The sequence below is a fragment of the Dama dama genome, chromosome 21 (assembly GCF_033118175.1).
Source record: "Dama dama isolate Ldn47 chromosome 21, ASM3311817v1, whole genome shotgun sequence".
Lineage (NCBI taxonomy): Eukaryota > Metazoa > Chordata > Mammalia > Artiodactyla > Cervidae > Dama > Dama dama.
The window spans coordinates 67342533-67364529 of record NC_083701.1 but is presented as its reverse complement, the minus strand read 5'-3'; the positions used below and the strand labels follow the sequence as shown (position 1 = coordinate 67364529).

Here is a 21997-nt window from a genome sequence, read left to right as displayed (position 1 = left end):
ACTATTACAACTCACTAATAAAAAGACCACCCAATTAAAAAATGGACAAAGGCCATTTGCAAAAATGTAGATAAACATTGAGGGCATTATGCTAAGTGAAGTAAGTCATAGAAAAAGACAAATACTGTATGATATCACTTACTTATGGAATCTAAAAAAGCTGACCTCATAGAAACAGAAGAGTTGTGGTTGCCAGGGGTTGAGAGACCTCGAGAAATGAGGAGATACTGGTTAAAGAGTACAAACTTCTAGTTATAAGATGAATAAATTCTAGGGATTTAATGTACAGCATGGTGATTGAAGTTAATACTGTATTGTAGATTTGAAAGTTTTTGGGAATAGATCTTAGATGTTTTCCACACACATACAAAAAATGGTGATTATGTAACATGATGCAAATATTAGCTAAAGCTATGGTGCTAAATTATTTTGCAGCATATGAGCTTATCAAATAAACATGTTGTACACCTTAAACTCATACACAATACTGTATGTCAGTTATATCTCAATAGCATTGAAGGAATGGACAAAGGACTTGAATGGATATTTCTCTAAAGAAGATATGCAAGTAGCCAAGAGCAGATGAACTTAAGCTTATTGAGGACAGGAATCAAGTCTTAGTGAATATCTTTATTTTCCACAGATAGTACTAAGAACATAGTAGATGCTCAGTGTTTGATAAAAAGAAGTTTTAAATGTCTTTTAAAGTTGTTGTTTTAATTATTTTCTTTCAGATCTATCAAATCTATTCAAAGCGATCTGCTGAGGATATTTATAAAATACTGACATCGTACAAGGCTAGTTACCTAATAATAGAAGATGCTATCTGCAATGAAGTGGGAACCACGAGAGGCTGTCGGGTTAAAGATTTATTAGACATTGCAAATGGCCATGTAAGTAACCATTTGTAAAGTTTTAATTATTTTTTTTTTTGAGAAAAATGACTATTTAAACTTGTAATAGTATCTTCAAACTTTATTTTTTGGAACTTAACTAAGAATATGATTAAAAATTATGTAATAGTGTGTGCATGTGCTCAGTTGTGACCGACTTTTTGCAACCCTGTGGACTGCAGCCCGCCACGCTCCTCTGTCCATGGGATTTCCAGGCAAGAATACTGGAGTGGGTTGCCATTTCCTTCTCTAGAGATGTAACAGTGGGGGAGCTTATTAAAAGTAGTTTGAAGTGTTTTTGCAATGTACGAAAGAAAAGTTGGACAATTTTGCAAAAAAAAAAAAAAATTTTTATCAATACCGGGACTCATAATAGTTGCCTGTACTTGTACATGTTATACATTTATGAACAAAAGATAATTTGTTTTGAATTATGATTTTATTTTAACATTGTAATATAAAGAGCAGCTGTTTGTTTTGTTATATTCTTATGTTGAGAAATTTCTTATAATTTGGTTCATATCTAGAAAAATTGTTTATTAAATTAACATAGTCTTGTACATTGAGCCCCTATTATCCACAAAATTAGTGTATTCAGAACTACTTTAGTTGTTAGGATTTAACTGTATTTTCAGTTTTCATTGATTTTGCTCTTTTACCATGCTGCGTTACTTCTCAGCCTGAAGTGTATATACTATATACCTGGCAACTAAGACTTGACAGGGGAGTTTGTCAATGTTTAGTAATTAGTGTTTGTATATCTGGTAATTAGGCACTAGAAAGGGTACCTTTACTCCTGGGAAAGTTGGGGGTGGAGGATCTTAAAGTTTAGTAGGTCATTCTTACTTAGATTGCATATTCTATTCAGACTGCAGCCAAGACTTCTCTGTCTCTTCCTAATTTAATAGCTTTGTCATAATCATCCCAGACCAGTTTGGAGGTGAGAAATTAGTTTGTTGCTTTGGGGGTTTTTTTGGCCATGCTGCGAGTCATGTGGGATCTTAGTTCCCCACATACCAAACCTGTGCCCTTGCCAGGAGAGTCCAGAGAAATTGACCTCATGACCTCTTAATCTTATAAACTTATTCTGTTTTCTGCTGCATGTATTTTGAATTTTCTCTCTTGGTACTTGATGTCTGTGATCTTTGGCTAATTGGTGACAGAATGGAATTTTATTAAACATCAGGTATTTGGTAATAAGAGTAGGAGATGGCAACCCACTCCAGTATCCTTGCCTGATAATCCCATGGACAGAGGAGCCTGGCAGGCTCCATGGGGTCGCAAAGAGTCAGACACGGCTGAGTGACTGAGCACGCACGCATTTAGTAATTACTGCTGTATTGCTGTCTAGAGTTTTATTTTGCTCTTGGACCCCTTCTTGCTCCATTTTGAAGGTCAGGTTACTTCTTTCATGTAATTCCAGGCACAGGCTTAAAGCTAATCTCTTCTTTTATTCTTAAAGTTGATTCTCTGACATCTCTCCAAGGCATTAGGATATTTAGTGTTTTTATTGTAGGAAACTCTTTGAGCTAGCTAAGTTATCTCAGTGAACCTCATTAAAGTGAAAATGTAAAGGATTTACTGATTAGTCACAGAAACGTACTGTTGAGTCAGTCCTGCACAAGGAAAATATGAATGTACATTAAGAATATATGTCCATTTCTTAGCTTCGGTAGGCTCCCTGATAAGATTCTTCAGATGAATGATAATAGACTATGGGGACATAGCCTTCTAAATTTTAGGATTAAATCTTTTAAAAATTGGAAAAGACTCTATGCTGGTTTCTCAATCTCAGTGGGAAGTTCAAGAATTTACTGAACATGGTAACTCTTATGAAGAGGCTTTTATTTGCTGAATAATATGAGATGTTTGCTAACCACTGTGAGATACTCCATATTTAACAAATATATATATATTTTATATAAATATAGTCACTTGTACCTTAATTGCATTTCTCCTATAACCTTTTTAACATTATGTTTCATATCATTTGATAGGTGGTTTGTGAAGAAGGTGACAAGTTGACCTACTCAAAACATGGACGATTTTGTCATGAGGTCAAAATTAACTATTCTCCCTATGTGAATTATTTCACTAGAGTATACTGGAACAGATCCTACTTTGTATATAAAATCAACACTGTGATATCCTTTCAGTCTTGAAAAATAGCAGAGCCTTCATTTCAAAGACTTATATATCACCTGAAGTAAAATGCAATTTTCTTCTACGTACGTGGTATCTTTTGGAAATCAGAGTGTGGACGTTGAAATGTTGCTGCTGATTTTCCCTCCTGCTATTAACTGGATCTAGAGTTCTGTGGGGGAAAGAAGATCAAACATTACTGTGCTTCAGTAAAATGTAAAATCTGCCACACTGCAGTATTCCAGCCAGGTGTTTTCGTTATTGCTATGATTTTACCTTCCAAACTGTTGTAAAATTTTCCTCATAAATCTTCTTTCCATCATAACATTAGTCTTGAGTTTGAATATGTTCAAGGTCAGAGTATGTCTCAAACATAACATTTAACAAATACTTAATGTGATATAATTATAGACTAGAAGGAAAGAATTATCCTTACCCTCAAGGCAGTCTCTGAAGGTTTTTCATGATGTATAATAGAGCTGAAATAAAAAACTAATATAAATGTTCACTGAGAATTTGTGGCGTTTAAATTAAAATGGAAATTATATAAAGGAAAATGATTTTTAAGGATATACGTTGATATATCCAGATTTTCCATGATATAGCTCTCATCATCTGCTGCTTATATGTGAGCACTTTCTTAATAACATATAGTGCTTGGTACTGCATTTCACTACATTGTGACTATTAAGTGGTTAGTTTTTTCACTTACACCCATAAATTTGATACCAATTTAATCATGATAAAACAGTTAACTCTTGTTACCTATGTATTTTTTAAAACAGATATTTAAAAGAATGTTGCTCTAAGTTAAAAAATAAAAGAACGTTCAAGGTTTTTAAAAATATGGATATGGAGTATATAATGTATTCATGTTTTTTCTATTGAAGTATGAAGTAAAAACTTAAATCTTTATCAGAATGAGAATATATCCACTAAAGTGAGCAGCAATTTCTGGAGATATGTGTAGATGCTGTTCAACATGCCTCTGCATAGACAAGCATTTGTGGTAAAACACAAGTACTGTTCCTTGTGAAATGGTGGTACGGTTTTCATTAAGAACAAAATGACAATTACCATAAAATTCACAGCACAGTTCCACAGTCTGTGTTCCTTTTTACCTTTTTAATTATATTTAAAAGAAATTCTATAATGATTAATGTGGCCTTATAAAGAGTTTCAGGATGGGTGTATGACTTTAATAAGATGGGATGCATGTTTAGTTTTACCTTACACACCTGTTAAGTGAAAAGATTTAAAATTTTTTCACTGGTTAGAGTGCTGCAAAAATTGCAATTTCATCACTCTAAATTTCTATATTAGAAAGGAGCATCTTTCCATTATCTTTATGTTCTGTAATATATCTTTTAAAAGTACAAGAGCTCATGCATTCTTAGACTAACTCAGATGTTTTGTTCTTTTGGAGCTTAAGAATTGTTTGATGGCAGTATCGTATGTCTGGTGCATTAGTTTTATTGGTTCTCATGTCATGCTTTTATGTAATGTTTAGCAATTAATATTAAGATAGCTACAGGCAGGCTATTTCAGCTTCTCTGTACATCTTAATAGTGAGTCACTAGTATTTAGCTTCAAGCCTTATAAAAATATTACCATAGTTACCTAAGTACGCAGTGTACAGAAAGAAGTACATGGTAGTACTTATGATTAGATGCAGCATGTAAAACAATGTAATTGAAAAGATGGCTTGCATATTTTGAAAGGGAAATAGAACAACCTACTTTCTATGTAGCATGAAATATTTAATTGAATTTTTACTGATTTATTTTATGATCAAATACGCTGAATTTTGATTGTTGTGTGTTTTTTGTTTTTGACATATTAGTAAGTTGCTTTTGCTTCTATCAACTTATTTCTTAAATAAAACAGGTTTGGAGCAGCTTTTAATTGATTTTTTTAAATAATGAATTTTTCATTTAGCGTCAGTTGAAAAGAAAAATGTGAGCTTTTTTATAGAAATAATAATACTAGGTATGGAAGATAAACTTATTTACTTCTATTTTAGCTCTAGTTAAAACAATAGTGCTAGAAAACTTGAGCATTTAATTTCCTTACTTATTTGTAGACTAAAATGATTAAGAATTCTGCAAGTAATTCTATTTGGGTTAGGTTTGACAGTAGAGATGTACTGTGAAAGGGGCAAAGTTTGTGGGCTTGGGGTGGAAGGAATTTCTCAAAGAAATACAATACATACTTTGCCCTTGATGTTGCAACACCATGGAAATAAGTGCCTTAACCTCCTTATTTCAAAGTTTACTTTTTATTATTAAAAAAGTATCCATTTCTTTCATTTTCATAAGAAAAATTTGATAACTTTTCCCTCATCATTAAGCACAGAGAAAGAATCCTCAGTATACTATTTTCACTGTTAACTTTAATTCGTTAGTAACCAAATCTTTGTTAAAGGTAGTGATGGGATTTCTAGCCTGCTAAATTAATTTATTTAGCTTCCCAAATGCCAAACAATCCAACAGATAAAATTTACTTGATAAGATGTATGATATTGACTGTGCTGGTTTATATGTTTTCTGACTTTGGCATCTGGGTTAGACTGGTAGAGTTTTACAACCTAGGGAGTATGCATTGCACTTATAAATTTTTTTCTTCATTACTTTCTGAGTATATAGACAGCATGTTTTTTGGGGACATTAACTCATATTGCTAAAAGCCTAATATGACACTCTTCCATACAATCTAGATTGACTAAAGGAAAAGTAGAGATGGAGGTCAAAGTCTGTTACAAGTTGGGGCTGAAAAATATGTTTTAAAAGATAGGGTATTAATTTATTGAATAGCAAACAGCCATCTTATTAAACTTTGTTGTTTGAGGGAAATCAATTGCTTTTTGCCTTTTTCTATTTTTGAGCTGTTAAAACATTTTGATGCCTTTTGGGGGTAAAAGTAGTATCTCTCTCTCTCTCTTTCTCTTTTTTTTTTTTTTAGTATCTCTCTTTATAAAATTATTGGGTTTTTAAAAGTTGTAGGTAAATCAGTTTTATTTGTAAATATACTTTATGTGCATGAATATTTAAAGGGTATTTAAATGAACTGTTCTGTGCATTTAAGAACCTATTGTAAAACAAAATCGCTACTGCATCTCAATCTATTTTCTCATTTGTCCATTTTTTATTTTTTTTTGTCTAGTTTTTAAAATATACTTTATTATTACTGTTTGCTGATAGTTTTAGATCCCAATATATATTAAAATTACAGCCTGAAAAGTTGCAATTAAAACTGAACAATTTCTTATTGAAATAAGAGCTCATTGTTTAGTTTTTGAATGTATAAAATTAGCAATTTAAATAAAATTAGATGTGAAAATTGCAAAGGAATATATTTGATTCAACTATTTTCCATCCATTAAGATTTCTAAACAATATATTTGTTTTCCATAATTTTTAAAAAAGGACATTTTAGAACCAGATTTGCTGAATTTAGCATAAAGGACTTTCTGAGTCATTTCTGTTTTGTAAGTCTCTTAGAATTAGCACATTCTAATTTTGGCAAATATAATCTTATGTGCAGTTTTATAAGAGATACATTGAACATTTGACTACAATAGTGGAATAATAGCATCAAAAAGAAACATATATTCCATACTTCTAATGTATGATATCTAATAAATAACCCTTTCATATTTTAAATTAATAGCTTTTGTACAGCTATTTAACAAAGATGAATACAACTGAATTTTCTTTTTTTTAAATTTACTTTTAGTTGAAGGATAATTGCTTTAGAATACTGTGTTGGTTTCTGCTGTACAGTATCATGAATCAACCGTAGGTACACATACATCTCCTTCTTAAACTGCCCTCCAACTTCGGCCCATCCCACCCCTCTGGGTTGTCACAGAGCATTGGGGTGAACTCCCTGCATCATACAGCAAATTCCCACTGGCTGTCTGTTTTGATGGCTCAGCTGGTGAAGAATCTGCTTAAAATGCGGGAGACCTAGGTTGGGAAAATCCCCTGGAGAAGGGAACGGCTACCCACTCCAGTATTCTGGCCTGGAGAATTCCACGGACTGTATAGTCCATGGTGTGGCCAAAAGTCAGACGTTACTGAGCAACTTTCACTCTCACTTTTGGTCTGTTTCACATGTGGTGATGTATGTGTTTCAGTGCTTCTGTCAGTTTGTCCCACCCTCCTTCCCATGCTGTGTCCACACATCTGTTCTCTATGTCTGACCTCTACTGCTGCACTACAAACAGGTTCATCAGTACCATCTTTCTAGATTCCCTGTATGTACATTCATGTACTATATTTGTTTTTCTCTCTCTGACTTATATTCACTCTGTATAGCAGGCTCTAGGTTCATCCACCTCTCTAGAACAAACTCAAATTTGTTCCTTTTTATGGCTGAGTAATTACCCATTATATATATATGTATCACAACTTCTTTTTTTTTTTTTTTACAACTTCTTTCTCTATTCATCTCTCAATGAACTTCTAGGTTGCTTCCATGTCCCAGCTAATGTATATAGTGCTGCAGTGAACCTTGGGGTACATGTGTCCTTGAGAATTGTGGTTTTCTCAGGGTAGATGCCCAGGACTGGGATTTCTGAGTCATTTCTGGTCATTCCTAGTTTTTTAAGAAATCTCCACACTGTTCTGTATAGCCACTGTTCTCCATAATGGCTGTATCAATTTACATTCCTGCAGCAGTGCAAGAGTTCCCTTTTCTCCACATCCTCCTCAGCATTTATTGTTTGTTGATTTTTTGATGATAGTCATTCTGACCAGTCTGAGGTGATAGCTCATTGTCATTTTGATTTGCATTTCTCTAGTAATCAGCATTGTTCAGCATTCTTTCATGTGTTTGTTAGCCATCTAATACAATTGATTTTATGTATGTTGACTTTTGAATGGTATCTACAACAATGTATATTTAGATTGTGTTCTTCCTGTAACTAAGGATACATCTTCACAAAAGAATAAAAGTTAATTTCAGTAAACAGAAATCCTTTAAAAAAGTTGGGTTATAAACTAGTTTATAATATTAAATGTACTTTTATCAAGAATGAAATTATTTATTTCATGCTTAATTATACTCCTTGTTTTGTTTCTATAATAAAATTCTTAGAATGTTAAGTTGTCTTTTATTTATACATGAATCTTTTTTGGTTACAGCTTTATTGAGACATAATTTATATACCATACAGTTCACCATTTAAAATGTACCATTGAACAGTTTTTAGTATAATCACCGAGTTGTGCAACTGTCATCACGATCAATTTTAGAATATTTTCATCACCCCAAAAAGAAATCTCACACCTTCTGTCTGCCACCCCCAACTACCTCATCCTCAGGTAACTTCTACTAATTTACTTTCTGTCTCTGGACAAAATGTTCTACTTTTAACATTTCACATAAATGGAATCACACAATATATGATCTTTTGTGACTTCTTTCCTTTAACATAGTGTTTTCTAAGTTAATTCATGTTGTTGCATGTATCCCTTTTCCTTGCTAAGTAATACTCCATTGTATGGGCATACATTTATCCATTCTGTGCACCCATCCGTTGATGACATTTGGGTTGTTCCCACTTTTTTGGCTGTTATGAATTATGCTCTATGAATGTTCATATACAAGTTTTTAGGTGGACATACATTTTCACTTTTTTGGATATATGTCTAGAATTTTTTAGTCATATGATAACTGTGATAACTGAGGAACTGCCAGATTTATCAAAGTGGCTGTATTATTTTACAATTCTGATAATGTATAAGGTTTCCGATTTCTCTGCATCCTCGCCATCACTTGCTATTATCTTTCTTCTTGATTTATAGGCATTCTAGTAAGATCTGAAGTGGGGCATATCATTCTGTTTTTAATCTGCATTTTCATCATAGCTAATGATTTTGAACATCTTGTGTTTACTGGCCGTTTGAATATCTTCTTTGGAGTAATGTTTATTTAGAAATTGCCCGTTTTTAAATTGGGTTGTCTCTTTATTATTGAATTGTAAAGGTGTTTATAATTCTAGATTATGAATCCCTTAACAGATATGTAATTTGGAAATACAGTTGTCCCTTGATATCCATGAGGATTTTGTGCCAGGACCTCACCCTCTCCCCTCATTGCCCATGTATATCTGAATCTGTGGACAGATCCAGGAGACCCATAGAAGGTCTGCTTATCCTCAGGTTCTGCATTTATGGATTCAGCCAGCTGCAGAACATAAACATAGTACTATGTTTACTGAAAATAAAATCTGCATATAAATGGACCTGCATAGTTCAAACTCATGTTTTCAAGGGTCGACTGTATAGTTGTTGCTTGATATCCACTGGGGAATTGGTTCCAGGAACCATGCAGATACCCGAATCCACAGATGTTCACGTAAGTCCCTTGTATAAAATAGCATCAAACAGTCAGCCTTGTGTATCTGTGGACCCAGCATCTGCATACCAATCAATCATGGCTTGGTTGAATCCAGGGATGAGGAGCCTGTGGATATGGAGGGCCAATTGTATTTCCTTCCAATCAGTGGGTTCATTTCACTACACTGACAGTGCACAAATGCTTTTCATTTTGATTGCATTATTTTCACGCTTGATGTTATTGATAATAGCATTTTTACTTTGATGTGTTTGAAGTAAATCTCCTTACATGTATCTTATTTGGAATTTGTTGAGCTTCTTGGTTATATACATTAAGAGTTTTGTTTTGTTTTAAATCAAAGTTGTTAAGATGAAGCTAAAAAAAATTGAAACTCTTTGAGGTGGTGGAGATGTTAACTAACCTTACTGTGGTAATCATTTTTGCAATGTGTACTTATATAAAATCACTACATTATGCACTTTAAACTCACACAGTGTTGTCAATTACATCTCAATAAAGCTAGGAGGAAAAAAAAAATCAAAGTTGGAACTTCTTATACTCCCATTATACATATGTTGGTGTGTTTAATGATGATCTATGTTTCTCTGAGGTTCTGTTCAATTTTCTTCAATTTTTTTTCTCTCTGTTCTTTGGATTGCATAATCTCTATCATTTGTTAATTTTTCTGTCAGTTCAAATCTACTGTGAGCCCCTCTGCTGTGTTTTTCATCTCAGTTATTGAATTTTTCAACTTCAGAATTTTCATTTGGTCCTCTTTAAAAGTAACTTCTTTCCCTTTATATGCTTTGTTTATAGCAACTCTGGAAATTGACATCCCCCTCTCCCCTGGTAAAGGCTCAGCTGGTAAAGAATCTGCCTGCAATGTGGGAGGCCTGGATTCAATCCCTGGGTTGGGAAGATCCCCTGGAGAAGGGATAGGCTACCCACTCCAGTATCCTGGCCTGGAAATTTCCATGGACTACACAGTCCATGGGGTCGCAAAGAGTCAGACACGACTGAGTGACTTTCACCTCACTCACTGTCCCTTGGAGCGTGTTAATTATAAATGGCTTGTTTATTTCTTTAGTGTTAGCTGGACTGTTTTAGTGATGTCTATTTCCTCCACATAGTAGAGTCTCTGTTCCTGGTCTCACATGTCACTGCCTTGAGCATGTACACAGATAGTCTTGTATGACAGTGATTTTTGTAGGGCTCCTTGCCATCTCTTTCCTTGACCGTATCCAGCTACCAAGTTCCCTTAGTCATCAGCTGACTGCTCTGTTTATTTTTCAACAATCCCTGGGGTATAAATCTCCACAATCTGATCCAATTAAATCCTGGCTTTTTGTTTTTTTTTTTTACTTATTTTTTTTATTAGTTGGAGGCTAATTACTTCACAACATTTCAGTGGGTTTTGTCATACATTGATATGAATCAGCCATAGATTTACACGTTTTCCCCATCCCGATCCCCTCTCCCACCTCCCTCTCCACCCGATTCCTCTGGGTCTTCCCAGTGCACCAGGCCCGAGCACTTGTCTCATGCATCCAACCTGGGCTGGTGATCTGTTTCACCGTAGATAGTATACATGCTGTTCTTTTGAAATATCCCACCCTCACCTTCTCCCACAGAGTTCAAAAGTCTGTTCTGTATTTCTGTGTCTCTTTTTCTGTTTTGCATATAGGGTTATCGTTACCATCTTTCTAAATTCCATATATATGTGTTAGTATGCTGTAATGTTCTTTATCTTTCTGGCTTACTTCACTCTGTATAAGGGGCTCCAGTTTCATCCATCTCATTAGGACTGATTCAAATGAATTCTTTTTAACGGCTGAGTAATATTCCATGGTGTATATGTACCACAGCTTCCTTATCCATTCATCTGCTGATGGGCATCTAGGTTGCTTCCATGTCCTGGCTATTATAAACAGTGCTGCGATGAACATTGGGGTGCACGTGTCTCTTTCAGATCTGGTTTCCTCAGTGTGTATGCCCAGAAGTGGGATTGCTGGGTCATATGGCAGTTCTATTTCCAGTTTTTTAAGAGATCTCCACACTGCTTTCCACAGTGGCTGTACTAGTTTGCATTCCCACCAACAGTGTAAGAGGGTTCCCTTTTCTCCACACCCTCTCCAGCATTTATTGCTTGTAGACTTTTGGATAGCAGCCATCCTGACTGGTGTGTAATGGTACCTCATTGTGGTTTTGATTTGCATTTCTCTGATAATGAGTGATGTTGAGCATCTTTTCATGTGTTTGTTAGCCATCAGTATGTCTTCTTTGGAGAAATGTCTGTTTAGTTCTTTGGCCCATTTTTTGATTGGGTCATTTATTTTTCTGGAATTGAGCTGCAGGAGTTGCTTGTATATTTTTGAGATTAATCCTTTGTCTGTTTCTTCATTTGCTATTATTTTCTCCCAATCTGAGGGCTGTCTTTTCACCTTACTTACAGTTTCCTTTGTAGTGCAAAAGCTTTTAAGTTTCATTAGGTCCCATTTGTTTAGTTTTGCCTTTATTTCCAATGTTCTGGGAGGTGGGTCATAGAGGATCTTGCTGTGATTTATGTCGGAGAGTGTTTTGCCTATGTTCTCCTCTAGGAGTTTTATAGTTTCTGGTCTTACATTTAGATCTTTAATCCATTTTGAGTTTATTTTTGTGTATGGTGTTAGAAAGTGTTCTAGTTTCATTCTTTTACAAGTGGTTGACCAGTTTTCCCAGCACCACTTGTTAAAGAGGTTGTCTTTTTTCCATTGTATATCCTTGCCTCCTTTGTCAAAGATAAGGTGTCATTAGGTTCGTGGATTTATCTCTGGGCTTTCTATTCTGTTCCATTGATCTATATTTCTGTCTTTGTGCCAGTACCATACTGTCTTGATGACTGTGGCTTTGTAGTAGAGTCTGAAGTCAGGCAGGTTGATTCCTCCAGTTCCATTCTTCTTTCTCAAGATTACTTTGGCTATTCGAGGTTTTTTGTATTTCCATACAAATTGTGAAATTCTTTGGTCTAGTTCTGTGAAAAATACCGTTGGTAGCTTGATAGGGATTGCATTGAATCTATAGATTGCTTTGGGTAGAATAGCCATTTTGACAATATTGATTCTTCCAATCCATGAACATGGTATGTTTCTCCATCTGTTTGTGTCCTCTTTGATTTCTTTCATCAGTGTTTTATAGTTTTCTATGTATAGGTCTTTTGTTTCTTTAGGTAGATATACTCCTAAGTATTTTATTCTTTTTGTTGCAGTGGTGAATGGTATTGTTTCCTTAATTTCTCTTTCTGTTTTTTCATTGTTAGTATATAGGAATGCAAGGGATTTCTGTGTGTTAATTTTATATCCTGCAACTTTACTGTATTCATTGATTAAATCCTGGCTTTTTGAAGGACAGTGTCAGAGGACAAGGTGAGTTTGTTCTTTTATTTATTTATTTTTATTTTTGGCTGCACGGAGTCTTCAATGCTCCACACAGGCTTTCTCTAGTTGTGGCAAGAAGGGGCTACTCTCTAGTTGCTGTGCATGGGCTTCTTTCTCTCTGCGGTGGCTTCTCTTGTTGCAGAGCACAGGCTTTAGGATGTGTGGCTTCAGTGAGTGAAAATCGCTCAGTCGTGTCTGACTCTTTGCGACCCCATGGACTATACATGGAATTCTCCAGGCTAGAATACTGGAGTGGGTAGCCTTTCCCTCCTCCAGGTGATCTTCCCAACCCAGGGATCAAACCCAGGTCTCCCGCATTGCAGGCAGATTGTTTCCCAGCTGAGCCACAAGGGTATCAGTAGTTGAGGCTTATCAGCTCTAGAGCACGGGTTCAGTAGTTGAGGTGCATGGGCGTAGTTGCTCCTTGACATGTGGGTCTTTCTGGAACAGGGATCAAACTCGTGTGCTCTTCATTGGTAGGTGGATTCACTACCATTGGATCCCCAAGGAAGTCCTGTGGTTTGTTCTAAAGGTAGGGGAGTTCTTCTTAGCTATCTCTTTCCCTGGTTCCCTCTGGTGAGCTAGATGGCCTATCGTTTAGCTTGTATCTCTTACAAAGCTACCTGCTTAATTGCTTTCCATCAAAATCTCTTGTTTTGAGTACCCTTAAACTTGAACTTTCCTACAGTCTGTTTCATATAATGTCAGTTATTTCAGGGATAGCTTTGAAGCTGTTTCATATCCTGGTTCTGTCCCTTAGGCAAAAATTACTGAGCTATAGTTGTGGAGCTGGGAGTGGAGACAGAGGTATGTGTCTGAATGAAACTCTTTAGGAGCAGGCTTCTGGGTGGGGATGGTCTGGTCTTCTTGACATGCCTTTCCCAATTTGAAACTGTCTTACAAACTCTTGTTTTGCCTCTCCATTGAAAGTGAAAGAGGAGAGTGAAAAAGTTGGCTTAAAACTCAACATTCAGAAAACTAAGATCATGACATCCGGTCCCATCACTTCATGGCAAAGAGATGGGGAAGCAATAGAAACAGTGATAGACTTGATTTTGGGGGCTCCAAAATCACTGCAGATGGTGACTGCAGCCATGCAATTAAAAGACACTTGCTCCTTGGAAGGAAAGTTATGACCAACCTAGACAGCATATTAAAAAGCAGAGACATTACTTTGCCAACAAAGGTCCTTGTAGTCAAAATGATGAATTTTCCAGTAGTCATGCATGGATGTGAGAGTTGGGCTATAAAGAAAGCTGAGCACCGAAGAATTGATGCTTTTGAACTATGGTGTTAGAGAAGACTCTTGAAAGCCCCTTGGACCCACTGAAATGTTGTGAAGTAATTAGCCTCCAACTAATAAAAAAAAATAAATTTAAAAAAAAAAAAGAAAGAAAGAAAGCCCCTTGGACTGCAAGGAGATCCAACCAGTCTATCCTAAAGGAGATCAGTCCTGAATATTCATTGGAGGGACTGATGCTGAAGCTGAAACTCCAATACTTTGGCCACCTGATGTGAAGAACTGACTCATCTGAAAAGACCCTGATGCTGGGAAAGATTGAAGGCAGGAGGAGAAGGGGACGACAGAGGATGAGAGGGTTGGATGGCATCACGGACATGAGTTTGAGTAAACTCCGGGAGTTGCTGATGGACAGGGAGGCCTAGCGTGCTGCAGTTCATTGGGTCGCAAAGAGTCAGACACGACAGGGACTGAACTGAACTATCAGAGGGGGGCGGACTGGCTGCTGAGGGTCGGGGCGGAGTCCTCTCCTGGCGCCCGGGAGGCGCGGCTTCACGGCCTCGGACTGAGGCTTCCCAGCCTGCCGCCCCCCGGGCCCCGGGCCCGAGCGCCGCGGCTGCTTCCTTCCCACCCGGGCTTCAGAGACCCCCGCGCCCCCGCCCAGAAGGCTTCGCAGGGCCGCGGCCCTGCGCCTCCTCGTCGCCTCCGCGGAACCCTTGGAGGGCGTGCTGATAGCCTCCGGAGTTCAGCCTGGTGACCAGCTGCTCGCGGTGCCCCCAGGTCCGCGCTGTTCGGAGCGCAACGGGTTTGAATTGCTTGGTCGGCAGCTGCTCCGCGGCGGCCCTGGGGGCGCCCAGGTGCGCGTGGAGGTGCCCCCGCCCGGTGGACGGTGTAATCCCGCGGGCGGGCGGAGCAGACGGTGCGCCGTTCCCCGCGCGGGCACCGGCGACCCAGCTCCGCGGCTCCGGTCGGTCTCCCTGGCTGCAGCCTGCGCCGCCGCCGCCCAGGGAGTGGAGGTGGTTGACGGTGTAGCTCGACGTCGGGGCGCCGGGGATGCCGAGAGGGAGAGAGCCTGGAGTCTCGGGGTACACGGCCCTTGGGGAAGCCCGAGGGTTCTGGGGTCCTGTGGGTGATGCTCGTGCCCTTTCTCGAGTCCGCCCGGAGGCACTAATGTTCGCTCGCCTTGTTTTTTAATTGTGTGTGGCAGATGCAAGTAGCCAGCAATTCGGGGCAGAGCTGCAAACACAAATGGAGCAGGAGGCGTCAGGGACTCTGGCTCCTGGGTGCACTTATTTATTGCTATGACAAACCCAGACTGCGTATTAAAAAGCAGAGATATCAGATACGAGTGCTTTAGCTGGGCACATGGTTACCCACAAACATGACTACATTTTCCAGCCTCCCTTGCAGCCAGGCACAGCAGTCAAATAACTAAGTGCTGGCCAATGCGATATGAGCAGAAGTGGTGTGTGCAACTTATTAGTATGTCTTCAAATGAAGTGGAATGCACCCTGCTGTGTCCCACTTCCTGCGCCCCCTTCCCATATCTGGTAGCTGGAATGTGAACACATGGTTGGAGATGGAGCAGCCATTTTGTACCATGAGGTGAATACCAGCTGCTGAGGATAAGCAGAGCTACAAAGACAAAAGAAATCTGGGCTTCTGACATATTAACCTCTGGGTCTCTTTCCTGCAAGAGCTATATGGACTTCATCTCTCTTTTATTAAATCTCTTATTTTAATTTTTAATTTTTGGCCAGCATATGGTCAGTGTAGCTAATGTGAAAGAAATCCGTATGTGGAAGAGATATCTGCACCCCCATGTCTATTGCAGCCTTATTCACAATAGTCAAGACATTGAAACAGTCTAACTGTCCATCATGTGGTGTATACATACAATTGAATATTATTCAGCCATGAAAAGAAGGGAATCCTGCCACTTTTGACAACATGGAACAACCTTGAGGGCATTATGCTGAGTGAAATAAGTCATACAAAGATAGACAAATACTGCAGGATCTCACTTGTATGTTCAGTTCAGTTCAGTCACTCAGTCGTGTCCGACTCTTTGTGACCCCATGAACCGCAGCACTCCAGGCCTCCCTGTCCATCACCAACTCCTGGAGTCCACTCAAACCCTTGTCCATTGAGTCGGTGATGCCATCCAACCATCTCATCCTCTATTGTCCCCTTCTCCTCCTGTCCTCAATCTTTTCCAGCATTAGGGTCTTTTCAAATGAGTCAGTTCTTCACATCAGGTGGCCAAAGTATTGGAGTTTCAGCTTCAGCATCAGTCCTTCCAGTGAACACCCAGGACTGATCTCCTTTAGGATGGACTGGTGGGATCTCCTTGTAGTCCAAGGGACTCTCGAGAGTCTTCTCCAACACCACAGTTCAAAAGCATCAATTCTTTGGTGCTCAGCTTTCTTTATAGTCCAACTCTCACGTCCATACATGACCACTGGAAAAACCATAGCCTTGACTAGATGGACCTTTGTTGGCAAAGTAATGTCTCTGCTTTTTTTAATTTTTTTTAAATTTTATTTATTTATTTATTTGGCTGCTCTGGGTCTTAGTTGTAGCATGTGGGATCTAGCTCCCTGACCAGGGGGCGAACCTGGGCCTCCTGCACTGGGAGCTCAGAGTCTTAGCCACTGGACCACCAGGGAAGTCCCTGTCTCTGCTTTTTAATATGCTGTCTAGGTTGGTCATAACTTGTCTTCCAAGGAGTAAGTGTCTTTTAATTTCATGGCTGCAATCACCATCTGCAGTGATTTTGGAGCCCCCAAAAATAAAGTCAGCCACTGTTTACACTGTTTCCCCATCTATTTGCCATGAAGTGATGGGACCGGATGCCATGATCTTAGTTTTCTGAATGTTGAGCTTTAAGCCGACTTTTTCACTCTCCTCTTTCATCATGAGGTTCTTCAGTTCTTATATGTGGAATCTTCAAAAGTCGTACTCTTAGAAACAATAGAATTGTGGTTGCCAGGAATGGGGTGGGTGAGAGAAATGAGGAAATGTTGATCAAATTTTCATCAGAAGATAAATAAGCTCTGAGGATCTTATTACAGCATAGTGACTGCAACTAACAATATTTCCTCAAAATTATATATTATATATGTTCTTGAAATTTGCTAAGAGACTAAGTCTTAAAACCCCATACACCGAAAAGTTAACTATGTGAGCTAACGGATGTGTCAACTAACTTCACTGTGGTAATCATTTCACAAATATATATGGATCAGATCATCATATTATACATTTTAAATTTATACAGTTTTGTCAGTTATATCTCAAAGCTGGAGGGAAAAAAAGCCAGCGTGGTGTAACTGAGAAGAACCCACAGAAAATAAACATATCTGTATTTTGCATTCCTGAGACTCTTCTATTGCACTGTCTCTAAACATTAAGTGTTAAATGTTTTTGTCTTCAAAAAAAAGACAACTCTGAGAACTGCTGAAAAATAGGAAAGTTATAATTAACAGCTATGATTCCACAACTAAACCCATCCTTTTTAAGTCTGTGGGGGTAGTTTATTCTGGGTTCTGACTTCCTCCTGGGGGGGCAGGTATGATTGAAAGTGACTGGCTGCCCCAGTGCCATCGTCATCACTGACTGGCTGCTATTTTTGGAGCGTGGAGTGAGTGGCTGGCAGCCGGGCCACTGAGAAGATCGGCAGCAGAGGCCCAATTGCAGCCCTCTCCGCCCAGGCTTCCCCATTTAAGAGTGTGGTTCACAGAGTCCTTCCTCCAGAAAGCACTCCAGCAGAGGGGCCGTCAAGATCCCAGCAGGAAACAGACAAACAGATGAGCGGCACACTCCGGGAGGTGTGGGCGGCCGCAAGGGGTCCACAAAAGATGGGAAATCACCCAGGGCTGCTGCTGTTAGTCCTGAAGAGGCCAAATGGGCAGGGGATTTATTGGAATCAGGGGAGAGCTATACCCTTGAAGAGGGGTCACTGGACAGGAGCACTGCCCAAAGTGAGGTTCCGTGAGTATGGGCAGGAAGGGGGTTCTTGACCTCTCCCCTCTCCTTCCCAGCTTCCCATTGAGTGAATCTAACTGGAAGCCAAAGGCAAGGGCACCCAGGTCGAAACCAGCCCCTTAGCACTTAGTTTGTTGTCTTAGTGATGGACCAGTGCACCCCCACCCCCACCCCGCACAGATAGGAACCATCTCCTACCAGTTCTGTTAGGCCAATGTAGATGATGAAATACAATCTTTTCTCAGGCAGTGTGAGTTCCTGACAGTATGCTGTTGCTAGGCAACCTGTTACCCTGTGTAAGAAAAGCCAGCTCCTATAATTGAATGAAATGTAAAGCACCACTTGCAAGAGGGATATTGACCTGGAAATGGCAGCAATGAGCTCAATATTGCTGATGATCTCTCAGACCCTGGTGGTCAGTCCCCTTGAACACAAGGGATCCTCCGGGTGGTATCGTGGTGGTGGTGGTGGTGGTGATGGGGGCATTCCTGTAGCGCAGGCAGCCCTGGAGCCAGTGAGAGGCAGGTAAATTGTTTTCATCTCTGGTGCCCCATTTAGTCTTTTTCTCTAACTTGATTCAAAATTTTTTTGCCCTTGTTGTTTTCTCACTCCCATTTTTAGACATGTTTGCACTGTGTATAATTCTATCAGTTTAGTTCAGTTCAGTCGCTCAGTCGTGTTCAACTCTTTGCAACCCCATGATCCGCAGCACTCCAGGCCTCCCTGTCCATCACCAACTCCCGGAGTTTACTCAAACTCATGTCCACTGAGTCGGTGATGCCATCCAGCCATCTCATCCTCTGTCATCACCTTATCCTCCTGCCCTCAATCTTTCCCAGCATCAGGGTCTTTTCCAATGAGTCAACTCTTCACATCAGGTGGCCAAAGTACTGGAGTTTCAGCTTCAGCATCAGTCCTTCCGATGAGCACCCAGGACTGATCTCCTTTAGGATGGACTCCTTTAGGATGCAAGGATGGACTCCTTGCAGTCCAAGGAACTCTCAAGAGTCTTCTCCAACACCACAGTTCAAAATCATCAGTTCTTTGGTGCTCAGCTTTCTTTATAGTCCAACTCTCACATCCATACATGACCACTGGAAAAACCATAGCCTTGACCAGACGGACCTTTGTTGGCAAAGTAATGTCTCTGCTTTTTAATCTGCTGTCTAGGTCAGTCATAACTTGTCTTCCAAGGAGTAAGTGTCTTTTAATTTCATGGCTGCAATCACCATCTGCAGTGATTTTGGAGCCCCCAAAAATAAAGTCAGCCACTGTTTACACTATTTCCCTATCTATTTGCCATGAAGTGATGGGACCGGATGCCGTGATCTTAGTTTTCTGAATGTTGAGCTTTAAGCCAACTTTTCCACTCTCCTCTTTCGCTTTCATCAAAAGGCTCTTTAGTTCTTCACTTTCTGCCATAAGGGTGGTGTCATCTGCATATCTGAGGTTATTTGATTATTTAGCTAGCAAGTATTTATTGGGTGACTGTTATGTGCCAGGGACTGTACTAGGTAAGCAGTGCAACCACTGTCCTGCTCCTTCCCGCCTACCCTCAGGAGCATAGAGTCTTAGCAGTGAAGTTAGCCTGTTCAGGAATTGCAAGGAGATGAGATGAGTGCCCCGATGGGGATGCACAGTGCTAAGGCAGCAGGGAACAAGGCTCAGGGAAGGCCTCGGAGAAAGTCAGTGTAAGCATCAGGAATTTGTTTGGTAACTATAGGACTCACTTCTTATCTCTCCAGAGTTCTGTTTTTGGAAGCCTCTATGAAGATGTGATTCAGTTAATTGTAACCGGATAGCTTATGTAAAGAACAGATGACCTCCAATCGCCAGCCTCCTGTTACATGCCTTCTTCCTCACCGCAAAGCATAAGAGGGGGGATTCTAGGCGACTGTTAGATGTACTACACACAAAAGGCCACAAGATGGCACTGCAGATATCAGCAAAATACTTGACAATACTTAAATATGCATTCATAATTGAACCATATTGTGTTGGCTTTTTAAAAATTTTCAGATAAATGAACTGAATTTAAATTTATTTATATTTATATGATTTTTCAGAGACCCTTTTATGAAAAAATCTTTAGGGTACACTGCGTGTGTGCTCAGTTGTGTCTGACTCTTTGGGACCCCATGGACTGTCCATGGGATTCTCCAGGCAAGAGTACTGGAAGTGGGTTGCCATTTCTTCCTCCTCCAGGGGATCTTCCCAACCCAGGAAGCGAACCCAGGCCTCCTGTGTCCATGGGATTCTCCTGGCAAGAATACTGGAGTGGGTTGCCATTTCCTCCTCCAAGGCATCTTCCCCACCCAGGGATTGAACCCATGTCTCTTGCGTCTCCTAAATTGGCAGGCTGACTGTTTACCACTAGTGCCGCCTGGGTACATAATAGTAATAATATCTCTATGCATTTTGTTTCCATTATAACTCTATTTTCGTAGTGTGGAGAACTGATTTCAGAAGGGAAAAGTTAACAACTTACTGGAAAACCAAGAATGCTGGGAGGATATATCATGAAGCTATCGTGGGGAGACTATGACCAGCTACTACGATCAGCATAAAACAGAAACTCCTGCTTGAGTCACTGTTGCGCACACACAGAAGGCTACCCTTGCAAGATACTCTGCAACACATACCATCATCGTAAACATGTTTGCTAGATTCCACTTACTCTCATGATATTGCTACATCTGGTGCCATCTCTTTTGTGAATTTTTTTCTTGACATAAAGTTAAGCACTCCAGTGCCTCTCAGGCCCTGTGACAGCCTTCAGGCCGTTTGATTGACAATTACACTTCCCGTCCCATCTTCCTTTCCCTTCCCATACTCCTTCTCCAAGGGGAGATGTAGCATCCAGTATCCGGGCAAAGTGAGGCGCTGTTGCTGCCCGTCGACTATCCTACTGTTAGGGTTTGCCGGGAAGGCGGTGGGCCTTGTTAGGTTTCCGGACTTCACTTTAAAACTGGGACAGTCCTGGCCAAACCAGGAGAAGCTGGTCCCTCTACTGGTGTCCAAAGGAAACAGGATTCTCCTGTTGTGGAGAGAGAATGATGGAGGAAGTGTGGCAAAATATTCACAATCGAGGCATCTGGGCAAAAGGAGTGTGAGAGGTCTGTACACTGTTCTTGCAACCATCCTGTAGGTTTATAACTATTAAAAAAACAAAAAAAAACCAACAGCAAGGTATCTTCTTCTTGGCCATGCTGTGCGGCTTGTGGGATCTTAGTTATTTGACCAGGGGTTAAACCCTGGGCTCGTGGCACACAGCGATGAAAGTGCTGAGCCTTAACCACTGAGCTGCCAGGTAATTCCTGCAGTTCAATTCAGTCGCTCGGTCGTGTCTGACTCTTTGCAACCCCCATGAACCGCAGCATGCCAGGTGTCTTCTTTATGAAGCAGAATGCTAAGTTTGGCCTCTGGGATCAGATAAAATGGAAACCCAAGTCCCTATTTTAATACTAACTAGATGTGTGATTGCCAACATCCGTTGGATTATCGAAAAAGCAAGAGAGTTCCAGAAAAACATCTATTTCTGCTGTATTGACTGTGTCAAAGCCTTTGACTGTGTGGATCACAATAAACTGTGGAAAATTCTGAAAGAGATGGGAATACCAGACCACCTGACCTGCCTCCTGAGAAATGTGTATGCAGGTCAACAAGCAACAGTTACAACTGGACATGGAACAACAGCCTGGTTCCAAATAGGAAAAGGAGTACATCAAGGCTGTATATTGTAGCCCTGCTTATTTTAACTTATATGCAGAGCACATCATGAGAAATGCTGGGCTGGATGAAGCACAAGCTGGAATCAAGATTGCCGGGAGAAATACCAATAACCTCAGATATGCAGACAACACCACCCTTATGGCAGAAAGTGAAGAACTAAAGAGCCTCTTGATGAAAGTGAAAGAGGAGAGTGAAAAAGTTGGTTTAAAGCTCAACATTCAGAAAACAAAGATCATGGCATCTGG

At 39.7% G+C, this 21997-nt stretch overlaps 2 protein-coding genes across 4 annotated transcripts in view; one reads left to right on the top strand and one right to left on the bottom strand.

Annotated features, from left to right (window-relative positions):
* Positions 1 to 3541, top strand: part of DPY19L4 (dpy-19 like 4) — a 57009-nt gene extending 53468 nt beyond the window's left edge. For all 3 annotated transcript variants that reach the window (XM_061123757.1, XM_061123756.1, XM_061123755.1), the window contains 2 exons: positions 735 to 893; positions 2891 to 3541. In XM_061123757.1, the coding sequence (XP_060979740.1) occupies positions 735 to 893; positions 2891 to 3055 (324 nt within the window). In that variant the 3' untranslated portion in view covers positions 3056 to 3541. The remainder of the gene's footprint in view (positions 1 to 734; positions 894 to 2890) is intronic.
* An 11237-nt stretch (positions 3542 to 14778) lies between these two features.
* Positions 14779 to 20677, bottom strand: LOC133042226 (uncharacterized). Its single transcript, XM_061122764.1, has 2 exons — positions 20663 to 20677; positions 14779 to 15348 (listed from the first exon to the last, which is right to left on the bottom strand). The coding sequence occupies exons 1-2, from the start codon at positions 20675 to 20677 to the stop codon at positions 14779 to 14781; spliced, it is 585 nt and encodes a 194-aa protein (XP_060978747.1).
* Positions 20678 to 21997: the final 1320 nt, after the last annotated feature.